General features: G+C 45.3%; 2 protein-coding genes across 2 annotated transcripts; both read left to right on the top strand.

Annotated features, from left to right (window-relative positions):
- The first annotated feature begins 4,715 nt into the window (after positions 1–4,715).
- On the top strand, positions 4,716–10,813 carry LOC125509903 (uncharacterized). The gene is made up of 4 exons (XM_048674931.2): positions 4,716–5,080; positions 5,206–5,325; positions 7,136–8,473; positions 9,479–10,813. The coding sequence occupies exons 1-4, from the start codon at positions 4,873–4,875 to the stop codon at positions 10,498–10,500; spliced, it is 2,688 nt and encodes an 895-aa protein (XP_048530888.1). The 5' UTR covers positions 4,716–4,872; the 3' UTR covers positions 10,501–10,813.
- A 722-nt stretch (positions 10,814–11,535) lies between these two features.
- LOC125509902 (peptidyl-prolyl cis-trans isomerase FKBP15-1) lies at positions 11,536–13,920 on the top strand. The gene is made up of 6 exons (XM_048674930.2): positions 11,536–11,692; positions 11,804–11,853; positions 12,696–12,758; positions 13,206–13,296; positions 13,386–13,490; positions 13,573–13,920. Exons 1-6 carry the CDS (start codon positions 11,632–11,634, stop codon positions 13,659–13,661), a joined length of 459 nt encoding a protein of 152 aa, XP_048530887.1. The 5' UTR covers positions 11,536–11,631; the 3' UTR covers positions 13,662–13,920.
- The last annotated feature ends 727 nt before the right edge of the window (positions 13,921–14,647 follow it).

The raw sequence follows: 14,647 nt of genomic DNA, 5'->3' as shown, positions 1-14,647 counted from the left end.
GAGGGGTGACGGCTACGGTTAAAGAAAAGGAAGGGTTGGTCACGCAAACTAAGGTACGGTTATAGCTTCTTGCGGGACATGTTTACATTGTGCACATGCAATTTATGGAAATAAACTATACTTGATTTGTAGGACTATTCTCTTGTGAAATAAAACGGCTAAGACGATTAAAAAAATTTGTCATCGGCGTGTCCATCGCGTCCCTCGCGTCGCCCCCGCCCTGGGCGACTCGGGGGCCTCCAACCCTAGGCACCGCCGCCGCCCTCTCCTTCTCCCCTCCTCACGCTGCCGCCGGGTGACGCCACCGGGTGAAACCCGCGTGGCAGACGGCGGCGGCGGCGGGACTCCCTCTCCCGACTCCCCTTCTTCCGTGGGCGGCGGTGTCCTGCGGCGGCAGGCCTCGGTGAGCGGTGGCGGGGCGCGGGGCACGCGGCGGCGAGCCTCGGCAGGCGGTGGCGGCTGCGCACGGGGCTGATTCTGGGGCGGCGGCGCGGGCTTGGATCCATCGCGGATCTGACCTGTGGGCGCGGTCTCGGCCTCCCCTGCTCGGCCGGCGGGTCTCGGTGGGGGGGCTTCTCCGTGCTGAGATCTGGCAAGCGGGATCATCCAGATCCCGGCAAGGACGGCGGCGACCCGTGCACGAGAGATGGAGGTCTTCGATCAGATCTGGGTGAAAACCTGCTATTGACTATTGCCAAGGCCGGCGATGGCGACGCTGTCTGCGCCGTTCCCTTCCTGAAGGCATCGCCATGGAGATGTTCAAGGCTACTCTCTGCTACCTCCGGGGGAAACCCTAGATCAGTAGATCGGATGACGGCGGCTCTCTGCTGTCGTTTCCCCCTGGGGGCGTCATTCTTGGAGGTGCACACGGACTCGAGGGACTAGAGGACGGCGACTTTGGTGGAGCGGTGCTTCATCTTACACATTGATGGTGGCGGATCTCGGCGGCATGGTGCTGTGGAGACTCGGCGTCTGATGCGCGGAGATGGACTCGTGCAGGAGGAGGAAACTGTCTGGCGTCATGGGGGCGTCGATGGCAGAGTGGCCAGACAAGGTAGAAGCCTCAATATGATCTGAAGACAGACCTGTGAAAGATGGCGGCGACGACACACGAGTGCGTCTGACCGGATTATGCCCCAGACTCGGTATGTGGCTCGGCTGGGGATTCCGGCTTTTGATGTTAGGCTTAGGTGAGTGGTTTGGGGTAGTGGCCCAGCTAGCACCTCTTCATCATATGGATATGAGTAATGGCATATGTTGTCAAGATGGTGGATTCAGGTATATTGTTTGTAATACTTTGTAAGGTCTTCGAGAATAATCAAAGTGGCCGTATGCATCTTCCAGATGCAGAGGCCGAGGGTCATTCTCCTTTTAAAAAAAACGATGAAGAAAATTGTATATCGGTCAACATTGTTAGCTATCCGATCTGATTGTGACCATTGTAAAATTGACCCGCAAGAAATGGACAAATCATTTTTGGATTTTTAAAAAAAACTTCGAACTAAAGTGCTCCAAAGCGTCCATACACCACTCTCAGAATGAGAAAACGACATGCCAGAAACGGCTCGAGACGTAGGGATCGGGGAAATGATAGGGTGAGATGGTGTGCGGTGCATGATGAGGGGTTCATGTGCAGATCAAGTCTCTCTAGCTAGCTAGCTAGCCAAGCTAGATAATGTACGAGTTTGGCATGTGGAGTGGAGGTCAGTGGCATGGACAACCACGTCCACTTCAACTGCATGCATGCTAGTGCAAGCTTAGCTTCAAGTCTTTAACCACTACAGTACCTGTCATCTACATTATCCATACTACACGAAACCGCATGGTAGGTTACTTACAAGTAAATTAAGGTCAGTAGAATAGTAGACGGATACCAACATTCCTGGTGTGGTGTGGTGTCAGTTGGCACGTCGCTCCTTCCATATCATCTGCCAGCACTCCCCATAGATATGCCAATAATGAACATGCCATGAATCTGGTTTTGAACTCAAAACGTTTGTGTTGATGTACAAGAAAGTAAATCGGCCTGGATTATAAACTAGACCCCCCACAAAAAATAAATAGACAATAAACTAGATGAGAAATCATCCTCATCCTCCAAGGGAATCCTTCTCGCTCGCCACCTTTTCCTCTGCTTTATTAGTCACGTTAACTCCTTATTACCTCAAAAAAAAAGGACCTTTAACGGTCCTGTCATCACACCTAAAGAGTATAGACGATGGCGGACATGACCACACTCATATTCGATATTCCAAAATTGGGCCTATGCAGCCCACCTTGTGGCTACCCAGCGATCCGAGCGGGGACGATGATGAGATGAGCTTTTCGTTTTTGGAATTTGATAAGTGTTGAACATTTGGTATGAACACATAATGACTCCGAACATTTTTGACAGCGACGCGACGATGACAACTTTCGTGCTTTGGTTTATTTTTGACATAAAATTGACGTGCTTGTCAACTAACTTACTATTCTTCCGTCACTAAAGTTTGTGTCGAAAACGTTTAAAGTTGTCATGTGCTCGTAACTCACGTTCGGTAATTATCTTTTTTTATGGGAGGATAATGACGAGATGAGCTAGGTTGAAATGGGCACTTGCCTTTTCCAGCGCGAACAGCCGTACGTGCAGTGCGGCACGAGCACGCAGGCACAGGCGCGTACGTACGTGTAGCTAGCACAGCACGCCCATGATGGAGCTGAGCATATATCAGATCCGTTTTCCTCTGGAAAGATAAGGAGGAAAAGGGAGAATGCCATGAACTAGTTCATGATGGCCCAGTGCCAGTGGGCAGGGGGCGAGATTCGAGATCACGGGGAAGAGATGGTCCGTCGGTCCCGCATGCGTGCGTGGGTCGACGAGAGGGGCCACGTGTCTGTCCTCCGTGTTCTGTAGCCTGTGACCGTGGTAGAATTTGCGCCGGATAACTATTTTTGGTTCCAGGGATTTCAAACACTCAACGCACGAATTTTATGCGAAAAAACATAGCTGTATAGCGCCATAGTTGTACAGTCAAGATTTTTGATCATAGAACTGACTAGCAAAATGTACGTTTATGCTACAAAAGTTGAATCGTAGATCCATATTCGAAAGAAGGTTCAATGGTAATATTTTTACCAGTTTAATTCATGGTAAAAGTTTGATCCAAAACACAAAATACCAGGATGGAGAAAGTCCGCATATACACTGATAATACGTCATCAACTGAGGTTATTCATAAGTGCATGTTTTCACATGAGAATAAACGTTATCAAAAATACGCAAGCACATCTATCCATAAAAACTCAAATGACCCACTAGACACAGTCTCCTACACTCTACTGGTAGCTCGGTGTACCGGACCAATTGTGCTCAGACTAGGCACAATGGGAATAACTTCAGTAATAATATCGAGTCCAACTCATCAAATTTGCTTATGTGACAATGAGTTAATGAGGAGAGAGGTAGTTGCGGAGGGTGCTTGGATCCAAGGGACTTATTTTAGTCTGACTAATAATAGTCTCTTTAAGAGGCTAAAGTTCCAAGCACCCCTGACTAAAGAGAGGCTAAAACTAGTCTTGAGACTAAAATTTTTTAGTCAAGGGTATCCCTACTAAAGTATGAATTAGTTCTCTCTCTCCTCATTTAACTCCTCTCCTTTAACACATGCGAGTTCTGAAATTGGAGGATTTGGAGGATAATAAATACTCATTAACTTGATTTTAGTTTCTTTAGTATTTGGATCCAGACATGGGTGAGGCTAGCAAGTTTTAGTCCCACTAATTTTAGTCATGAGACTAAAACGTATCCAAACACCCTCTTAACTAGTTACTGTAACATCACATGTCCCAATACAATATGAATCTATAACATAATAAATGAAGCTTTGCATGTTACCACACTTATGTTACTACCCACTATGAGACTAGCCACAGTGGGAGTAATTTCAGCAGTAACATCGAGTCCAACTCAGCAAATTTGCTTATGTGTCAATGAGGAGAAAGGTAGTAGTAGTAATTTAGCTAGTTACTGTAACATCACATGTCCCAATGCAATATGAGTCTATAACCTAATAAATGAATATTTGCATGTTACCATCTTTAAGTTACTACCCACTATGAAGGTAGTAACATAATCTAGGGATATGTGTATATTACTATCCATTGTGGCTAGTCTGAAGATAGTAATATAGTCTAGGGATATGTGTATGGCACCAGTGTATGTTCCACTGTGGCTAGTCTAATCAAGGCAATCCAAGCCCCATCCATGGGTAACCGTGCAAAGCACAGCAGCGACCCTTTACCCAGCGAACAAAAAGAACGAGGGAAAAAAAAAGAACGAGGGAAAAAGGCAGCCCGCATCGCTTTCCGCCCCCACACGCGCCATTCCACCAGCGGCACGCACGGCCTCCCTCCCCGTCGCCCGCTCCCCATCATCTCAGCCGTCCATCTTGCACCCAACGGCTGGATCCCGCGCCACGCCCACGCTCGCCCCGCACGCTCGCCCACCCCGACCCCGGCCCTTCCCTTTTTCCCTCCACCCCTGCCCTAGAAACGAAACCCAGCCCGCCCGCCGAGTCCACCGCGCACATGGCCCGCATTGATGGCGCCACCGCACGGGCCACCCCCCTCGCCGACGTCCCGGCCCCACGCTCCACCGGCCCCGCCCGTCAGCCTCCGGCCCGGCCTGGCTAAGCCCCCGCCCGTGCCGCCCAAAGCCTTTTAACTCCACCCAAACCCCCGCCGTTTGTCTCGTCTCGTCCTCTCTAAAAAGGAAGCAAGGGTCCGTTGAGTCCGTTCCCATCTGCACATCGTCCCCGGGCTTGTCGCCGTCGACGACTCCGCCATTGCCGCCGGCCGAGCGAGCGAGCGAGCGGACGGGCGGGCGAGGCGGCCATGGAGGGCGACGAGGCGGCGAGGCGCGGGAGGGAGGCGCTGAGCGGGGGCCACCTCTGCCACGTGTGCGGGCACCAGTACCCCAACCCCAACCCCAGCGCCAAGCTCCGCCGCTCCCACCGCAGGAATTCCTGCCGCAAGGTCACGCCGGCCGCCGAGGAGGAAGACGCCGGGCCGCGCAATGCGGGCGAGGGCCGCCTCGTGCTTGGTACGTACCGTCAGTACGGGCCCGTGCCGTGCGACGCGGCGGTGCTTTGATTTTGTTTTGTTCTGCTTGGGGTTTGGTCGTGGTTTTGGGCTCGCCGGTTTTGATGCGCCGCGTGTGCGCTGCAGGTGCTGCGGGAGGACCAGGAGACGGGGAGGAGCCCGGCAATGGCGCGGCGAGCGGAGGCTCTGCGTCGCCCGGATCTGCGAACGGAGGCGTCGAATCGGCGGAGGACAAGGAGAACGCAGGTGCGTGCTCTCTGCTCCTCTCTACTGGTCAATCTGCTTAGTGCTTACCCGGCCATTTCAATTTGTCCACTATCACACTGCTGATTCGTGTAAACGCATAACTAATTTGCATAACTTCTTCTGTTAATTGCATAGCTTGCTTATGTTATGCGCAATATTGATGTTGTTCCTTTTGTTGTTTTGCTTCTCCCTTTCTAGAGTTTGCAAAAGGCAAAATGATTGGTTGCCTTTTTCCTCAGTCCCTCCCGTTGAAGAGTTAATAGTGGAAATAGTACTTCCGTGGGGGCCTGCAATAATAATCCGATCGATTCATTTCATGGTTTAGCATTAAAGCTGAAAGCGCAGGCACTTTGCTGTTCCTCTTGGGTTTGGGCCTTCGGGCAATATTTATTTTGGGTGACAAGTACGATGTGGAGCAATTTGAACTGTAGATCTGAACTTTGCTCGAGTTACCTATCTTCGGCCTTGAATAAATTAGTGGATTCCGGCGCGCTAATCGCTGAGGCGCAAGTACACGGTTCCACCTTCTCTTACCTAGATTAATCATCGTTCCGTGTCTTATGGCAAGTTGGTGGCTGTCAGCAAATAAGAATAGTCTGTGCGTTGATGCATTGGATTCTTTCTCGAGTCTGACAGTCGGGAATGGGCGAAATGATTTGTTTGTGTCTTGGTTATCCGGATTTTGTCCTCGAAATCCAACATATCTGACGTTGGTTAGTCGTGCTGCTGGGTAGGATATCTTGGAACATGTCGTTTCTACATTGGTTTCCCTTTGCTTAGCTTGCTCGTAGTGGTCTTCCACCACATGCTGTCCTAGTCACATGTGCGTTTTGTTCTGTTGGGTGTGCGAAATATTTTAGTCTCGTTAGTTATGTGCCTATCTCCCAAAGTTTTGAACGTATCCTTGTGTACACACATGTTGTTAATTATATCTACTTTGGAAGATCTCATATTTCGGTGTTGACATTTGTTGCCATAATTTATTAATACCTACTTGTTGTCACCTGTGTCCTTGTTGTCATGTATTAGTACCTGTCAGTTCTGAAGTCACCATGCTGTTAAGTTTCTAATAATTTTGGTTCTGCAACGGTACATTCAGCTACTGTTAGGTGTTTTTCAGGCTTGCCCATTTATTTATTTGAAAGCCCATTTTTTAGCTTTGTCCCCTATATTAACAATGTCATTTCATCTTAAAAAAAGCAATGTCATTTCAGGCATGTTTTTGCAGTTAGTTGCTTCTGACTGCTTTACAAACTTAGCTGCAAGAGAGGCATTGCAATGATCTTTCGTATTCTAACTTTTATCTCAGGTGTAGTTGTGGATTCAGTGCCCTTTGTCCATCATTGCATATCATTGCCGGATACCATCGCCACTAAAAAATTACTAACAACTGTAGGTCCTAGGAGACAACATCCAATTGTAGCGTCTGTTTTATTTTTACTGTTTGTTCAAGTTTGCAAACATCAGTTACATTTTGCACTACCAATTATCTTTAGTTGTCTTGACTGTGTTACTCTCTAGTTAGACTTGTCAGTATGACTTTGATTTTGCCTTTCCTGCTAACTACAACAATCCATCTTACCTCTTTCTTCTGCCCATCTAATTTCCTTTATTCTTTCATACTCATTTATTGTGTTGTGTTAAACATGCCTTGAAATTTGACCAATGTTTATTCCAAGTAGAAATACTGCCATGCCCTTTTTTTCAGTTGTTTCTGGCTATTCCCAGATGCCATTGTATTTAATCATTCTACCTTTTTATTCATATATCAGCGTGTGTGTGCTGACCTATTGATTCACTGTTTTTACAGAACATGCTTCTACTAATGCTGCTAGAACTCAAGCCATCACCAGTGACTACATTGAAACCGGCCTGATTCCCAATAATTCTTCTGAAACTGCAGATGAAGGCAATGGAACTGATTCAGAAAGGCCTAGCACCAATGGAATTCAACATAAAGTGTCTGAAAGTTTCACTGGAATTGGACCGCTTGCAGTTGCACACCCAACTGAACGAGAAGATTGTCTTGAGGAGTACCAGGATGCATCTTCTTTTCTTCATCAATCAGATCCGGAAGATGGTGCAGCAATAGCACGTGAGTCAGATGTTCCTATGGAAATCAAGAATATAGATAAAGGCTCTCTTGAAAGATATGACACATGCAAATATCAGTTTTCAAGAGAATCAAGCATGGCTGATTTTCCTGCTGGATCTGAAGTTGAAAACGAAGCTGAATATTATGTGGGGAATATAACTCCTGGATTGGTTGGGCGTGAAGATGGCTTAAACCTCCAGAGTACAGATGACTGCTCAGCAGAAATTGACAGCAACAATACAGATGTTGTGGTTGACAGCAAATCTGATAAAACATCTGGCAGTTGTGAGTTTATTTGTGATTTGAATTCCTCATCTCTTCAGAAGTGCTCTCCGCTTATGTCCGACCCAGAATCCCAATCTGCATGTTCCAGGAAGGTGGACAGCTTCTTTAAAGATGGTATGGAAGTTCTGGATTGCATGTCTGAAGTATCGCCAAGAGAAGAAATTGTAGAATCATATCCTATTGGATCTGAAACAGTATCTAATTCTGGAGACGAGGTGAAGCTAATTCATACTGAAAATACATCGACTGATCACTCCACAGAGCGCTCTTCACAGAACTTGTCTGCTCAAGGTACTTCAGGTGTTCAGCTGCCAGTTGATAACTCTTGCTTGGTAAATTCAGTATGCTCTGTACCTGGTTATCAGAATGATCTGGCTGTTACTAATGTGAATGGCATGCTCAAGTCCATTGCTGAAGACAACTGCAGTAAAGGCATTTTAGTTAAGGGCAGTGCGTTGGATTCTTCCTGTGAGGCGAGGCCTGAACAACAAGAGGAAATCTGCAACAGAGAGAGTGCCACTGAGGTTCCAACAAATTATCAAGTGTCTACAAGTCAGGAGCATGTCACATTACTAATGGATCAAGTGTCTTCTACCAAGAATCCATTCAATATAGATGACACCAGGAGTGATGACTTATTTGAGCTTGCTTCTGGTTACCATTTGGAGGCACCAAATGTTTTTGAATCAGAGCAGGAAGTTGACTCTACATCTCAGACAGTTTCCAACCAAACCAGCGTTGCTGATGGGAAACACTGTCCGATCTCAGGTGAGAATTCTGGGTTTTCACTTTCAACCTGTGTGTGCTTTGTACAAGTTGGTGGTTATTATTTCTGTTGTAGTACTAGTAATGTCTTAGTTTGTTGCTGAAATTCAGACAGTTCAGAACATAAAACTTTACTGGACGTATTTGTACCAGCTTCCAAACCACATAGCAACCTATAATCATCCTCTCTTGCAAAGAGAAACAGCCCTCTCAATAGATCTCGTTCGTGTAAATGAAAGGGACCGTGGCGGTAATTTCGACCCCGGAAGTCCAAAAATACCGGTAAATAGAAATTATAACCTGAATAAGCTTCGGCTAGCTTGAGTGTCGCTTGTTCGAAGTTTGCCTGCTGGATGTTTTTCGGCAACAAGTTGTTCCAATCTTGAAACAGGTTTGTTCTACCAATTCTTCTATTTTTGGGCTATTCCTAAATAGTTAATCCCCATTAACTCTAATTCTCTCAACATGCGGCTCTCCATCTCACCAAGTGTGCGACCAAGTGTGCCATGTAAGCATCCACTAACATTATTTTGTAGCCCCATGCAAACCACATGCATACTCTTTGTTCACATACAGTGCAAGTATGAAAGATTTCTGTATTAAATAAATATCAGCTTTTGATTTAGATCAGTTTCATCATATATAATTCATCTGGAATTAATCTTTAAATTCCCGCTGCAACGCGCGGGGAAATCACCTAGTAATAACAGTAAAAGAAACATGTAAGCTATGGAGGAAGTTCATCTCAGTTGTTTAGTCTAGTTTTGGTTGATGGATGTGTTTGAACACTTTCATATGGTCGTAGCTGGGATGAATAGTGTATGATGTTTCAAGTCTGTTGTCTAAATACAAACAGAAGGATTAGTAACATGTTATTTTCGTATGTTAAAATTACTGAGTCTTGTTATTGCAGTCTTAAGTGTAGTACTAATTCTTTCCCTATGTTAGTTCTTACAAGTTTGGATTACATGATGTTCTGCACTGAAACTTACTGAACATTTCTGGCAGATGATCGCATGGTAGCTGTGTCAAGTAAAAATGAATATGCAGTTGATGCAGAAGATGCGTCGGTCGGTAGCAGTGCAGATCCTCTGAAGAACATTTTCTTGCATGATGCCTCGGTGAACCATGACAAGAAGGAAGGTGAATCGCATACAAATGGCATCATCGATGCACGATCTCAAGTATTTCCGACAGAATTTGGCACAATGCCTGTCTCTCAGGAGACCAATGCAGTCAGCACACATGTTGAAGAAAAGACTGGCACGGAAGACACCAAAGCAAAAGATGAGCCTCTGGTAGAGAATATAGATGACTCAGAAGAAAAGAAACAGACTCAAGATGCTAGCGTGAAGGAGATGACTGCAGTACTGCACTCAGATAATGTCGAAGAGGATAAACTGGCTGAGGATACTGGTTCAAATGAAGTGACTGCAGTACAAAGCACAGAAAATATTCATGAAAAAGATCAGACTGAAGACGGTAGTGCAAAGGAGATGGACAGGGAATTTAATACAGCTGATGTTGATAACAGGCAGACCGATGAGACGAGCAAAGAAGAGGAGACAGATGAGGTGCAACAGACAGATAGTGCCGAAGAAAAGAAGCCGGCTCCAGAAGCTAGTGCAAAGGAGACGAACGCCATGCAAAGCAGGGATCATGCTGAAGAGCAGAAGCAGGGTGAAGGAACAGTCAGACTGGAGGGAAACAAGCAGAATGGAGAGATCGCCGCTATCGGCTCGAGGCTGAATTCAGCAAGGATCAGCGTCCCCTTGAAGGTCCTCCTTGCTGAGGCGAGCCTGGAGGGCAAAGAGAAGAAACCCAGCACCAAGGAGCGGGTCCTGTCATTCACACGGCGAGGAGCGTCGAAGGACGACGCCTCATCGGCGAAGCCAGGGGCAGCCGGTTCGGACGACCAGTACTGGAATTCCCCCGCGAAGATGCCCCACGACAACAACAACGTCGACAAGAGGTCCAAAGTGAGAAAGCAGCCGTGGATGCCCTTCATCTGCTGCCACTCCGTGCACTGATGCTGCCATTCATTCTTCCTCAGCTACGATCTTCTTTCTACACACGCCATGCGCATCTTGTTTGAATCCGTGGCACCCTTTTTAGTATATTTGCGTGAGGACTGGATATTGGATAAGCTTATGTCTTGCAAACATATGCCACCCGAACTACTGTCATGTACGTGTAGATAATCACTGAAGTTAAGATGGTCTGGTATCTCACCTGATTGCCGAAATATGTCGTTGTTCAGATGCTTTGGATCAGTGCGATTTTGATGTACCGATGTATCGCCACCTGACTTTGTGGTACGGATGTTGTTTGGTCTCATTTGCATTTGGATGTGGCTTCGGTCCTGCACGGCCGCTGACTAGGTTCATCAGCTCGTCTTTCTAGCCCGAGTTGCCTTGGTTCTCTGGCCCAAGTTGCCTTGGCTCCAACATATTTGAGCAAGGTGCTATATTTTTATGGGTTTGTCTACATCTAGATGTGCCCTAGTTATTGCACATCTAAGTAACACAATCAAGCATAAGAAGGAAAAGAAAAAGGAAAAAGAAAATAATCACACGAATCTTCACGTAAGATCAATAGATCAATGACGTAGGACTTAGACATGCAATACTTATAACACATCTAGATCTACTTTAGCAAAATTGATATTTTATTCTTTTGTTTTGAACTTGCTTGTGAATCTGAGATGAATTTGTACTACTTTGCTACTTTATTTATTTAATACTGTATAAAATAGCTGTGTGTATCATTTCATGCAAATATCAGGGGTAATCCTTCTTTTTGATTTTTTTTATATTACACATCTGTTTAGATTGGATATCAAATGCATTGAATTAATTCGCAAAAAAGAAATGCATTGGATTGGACGATTGTAGTATCAGAGTAAGATTATTATACAATATCAATTGCATGCTAGCCATTAATAAACTATATCTATTTACGATCTGAAAATAAATGAAAACAAAATAAACTTTATCTATTTTATTTTTTGTATATGAAAAATACGAGTCAGTTTGGTCAAGTCCAACCCAACCCAGATACTACTGGTAGTTGGCACTGCCACTGCTCCTCTATAAACGCAACCCCTCACGAGTTCGGCAAAAAATACTCCTCTCTCCCCCGAACAAACCCCAGCTGCATCCATGGCGAAGCCGCGGCTTCTTCTCTTCCTGCTGGTCGCCGCCACCGCGCTCCTGCTCGTCGGTAAGCGACCCCGCCCGCCCGCCGTACCCTCGATCCATATCACGCCCCGCGCGCCCCCATCCCTACGCGGCACACTCTGATGTCTGATCCGATCTGGCTCCTTCCCTGCAGCCTCCGCCAAGAAGTCCGGCGACGTCTCGGCGCTCCAGATCGGCGTCAAGGTACGTGCCCTCGCCCCTCGGGCTCTCGGCTCTGGTGCCATCAATGGATTCCGCCTGCGCGCGTTCGAAATTGTGTGTCTTCCTACTGCGCGTCTCGTCGGGTGGATCGATTCAGCCTGAGGAAAATAGATTAGATGCTGTGCGACCGTGGATTTCGTCGGATCTGAGGCCTAGTATGCGCGAATTGTGTTAGAGTAGATCCCGTCGGATAACATTCTGGAGGGATCCAATTTTCAGAAACGAACTGTCTTGGTGTGGCTGATGTTCACACAACTCGAGATTTACAGTGTGGACTTGGAGGTGACGGATCACCATTTTGGTTTAGTTTAGTAGCTTGTTAACATATCAAAGGTTTGGCACAACCGGTGACCTGAATCCGTAAGCGTGTAGAGCAAACATTTCTGCTTTTCATTCAAAAACTGAATATGCTAGCGGACCAAGCTGAAGTGAATTGCCTCAAAGTATATTTCAAAACCCATGTTCCGAGAAGCATCATCCACAATTTGGCGCAGTATACTTATCTTATAAGTATTAACAAAGCCTTCTTGTGAAAATCATCATCCAGAATTTGGTGCAGTACTGATCTTAAAGATACGTTGTTATGGATCGAGATAGTTCAAAGAAAATAATTGCTACTAATGAAACAAACAGTAGTTACATGGATACTGGATTTCAAGCTGAACTGCAATAGAGCATAGATAAATTTAGAGAAAAGGCTGTATGGCCCTGCTTTTTTTATAAGAAAGCAATAGAGCATAGGCAACACCATTTGCTAGCTTCATTTCCGGAATTCAGTTATTATGCCTCTTATCTTATTATTATGCCCATGTTGAAATTTTCAGTACAAGCCAGAATCGTGCAGCATCTCGGCTCACAAAGGTGACAGAGTTAAAGTTCACTACCGTGTAAGTTCAATATTCTGCTGGGTGACCTGGATCTGTTGTTTATTTTTGCAATATATAAGCCATGGCAATTTGTCATGGAGAGTTCTGACTTGAGTTTCTCTTTTATTGTGGCATTAGATAACTTTATTGTCCTCTTCTCTTTCCCCTTCATTTCACTCTAACTAGTATGCCTTAACTTACCCCTTCATTCCGTAAAAGAAGAAAAGAGAACTTAGTCCTTCAGTACTCCCCTAAGGATTTTATCTACTGCAATATGTATGATATTGAAAAAATAAAATGTGAATTTGCTTTGAGGAAGCTACAAGACATCTTTTTGATCCAATGTAAAGATAGTTAGAACTTATGCTAGAATTTGTTAATTCAACCATTCCATAGGTGTACTTCAAGAGGTTTTGATGCTACATGATATAGGAATTCATTTCTGAATCATGTCTATTCTATCACCAGGGAACACTTACCGATGGAACAGTTTTTGATTCTAGCTATGAAAGGGGTGACCCGATTGAATTTGAATTGGGCACTGGTCAAGTGATCAAAGGTAATTGTGAAAACAGCTCATTGGATAACTAGTAATTTCTTCATTTACAATTTGGTTCTGTGTCTGAATGTCTATACTTCACTCTGTAGGATGGGACCAGGGAATTTTGGGCATGTGCATTGGTGAGAAGAGGAAGCTGAAGATCCCTTCAAAGCTCGGCTATGGGGATCAGGGATCGCCACCTACCATTCCAGGTATACCATTTTACGCTCTCTAGCTAGTAGGCAACTGTTTTTCTTGCAGATTTCTGATATGAGTCCTGTTTTTCTCTTGCAGGCGGAGCAACTCTCATATTCGACACAGAGCTTGTCGCTGTCAATGGCGAGCCATCTAGCAAATCAGATGAGGATGACGCTGATCTGTAGGCAGCTCGGCGCAGCACGATCGCCCAGTTATCAAATCGAATAGGACTACGTATGGGAAACTTACTCTTGTAGGGCAGACACAATGAGACAGGAACATTGTCTTACCATGATCAAACAGAGGAGTCTAGTTCTCAAAATCGAATAGATCAAGTGACTTTTGCTACCCTATGTAATTCTCTGGAATAATTCTTCTATCTACCTTGTTACTTCTGCTTTTATTCTTGGAATGGTTATAAAGTACTACTCCTTGCGTTTCTTATTTTACTCAGCATATTAGGTTTGTCTTAAGTCATACTTGGTTAACCTAATTTATATTAAAAGATATTGGCATTTACAATATCAAATAAATACAGTGTGAAAATATGTTACATGATGGATCTAATGATATCCATTTGGTATTTGCAATGCTGGTATTATTTTTAACTTGTTCAAACATCAACAAATGGACTTACGACAAACCTAATATGCGGAGTAAAAAGGAATGGAGGGACTATAAGATTAGTCATGTCGACTTGGATTTGACTCCAGTGCAGCATGGATGTAACGAGTCAAGAGAAATTTCAGATTTTTAAACCGTCTCAGATTACATTCACCTGTGTACTTGAAAGGAAGGAAGACGGACCCGACCACATCTTTCTGCCAATGTGCTGAGGTTTCATCAATTAACTCACAAACTTCCTATGGCCGGTGGTGAGTTAGGCATGCAATGGGCCGCATAGAGTAATCCCGTGGGATCCAATTTTGCCGCCAGATATCTGCATTGTACCCTCATCGATACGACGACTTAGGCCGTGTGGGAGGACCTCCTTCCCCTTCACTATTTCCCTCCAAATCTGCGAAAGATGGCCACCAAGTTGAGCTTTCAAAAAAAAAAAACAGTATTAGGATAATAGCTTGCTTTCAGATTGTTTGCGCTTAAAGTGTCGGGAGCTTGCAAGATCCGCCATGCTTGCCTTGTCAACATGACCAAATTAAATACCCCTATA

Source organism: Triticum urartu, chromosome 5A, assembly GCF_056163025.1.
Source record: "Triticum urartu cultivar PI428250 chromosome 5A, HENAU_Tu73, whole genome shotgun sequence".
Lineage (NCBI taxonomy): Eukaryota > Viridiplantae > Streptophyta > Magnoliopsida > Poales > Poaceae > Triticum > Triticum urartu.
Note: the sequence above shows the minus strand (reverse complement) of the source record. Positions and strands in the feature narration are given on the sequence as shown.

Excerpts from the sequence above, each read along its gene's own strand:
- LOC125509902 (XM_048674930.2), top strand. The coding sequence starts at position 11,632 with ATGGCGAAGCCGCGGCTTCTTCTCTTCCTGCTGGTCGCCGCCACCGCG. Across the intron at positions 12,759-13,205 it reads GAGTTAAAGTTCACTACCGT|GGAACACTTACCGATGGAAC; the intron begins GTAAGTTCAATA and ends TTCTATCACCAG. Across the intron at positions 13,491-13,572 it reads ATCGCCACCTACCATTCCAG|GCGGAGCAACTCTCATATTC; the intron begins GTATACCATTTT and ends TTTCTCTTGCAG.
- LOC125509903 (XM_048674931.2), top strand. The coding sequence starts at position 4,873 with ATGGAGGGCGACGAGGCGGCGAGGCGCGGGAGGGAGGCGCTGAGCGGG. Across the intron at positions 5,081-5,205 it reads CGAGGGCCGCCTCGTGCTTG|GTGCTGCGGGAGGACCAGGA; the intron begins GTACGTACCGTC and ends TGTGCGCTGCAG. Across the intron at positions 5,326-7,135 it reads GGAGGACAAGGAGAACGCAG|AACATGCTTCTACTAATGCT; the intron begins GTGCGTGCTCTC and ends CTGTTTTTACAG.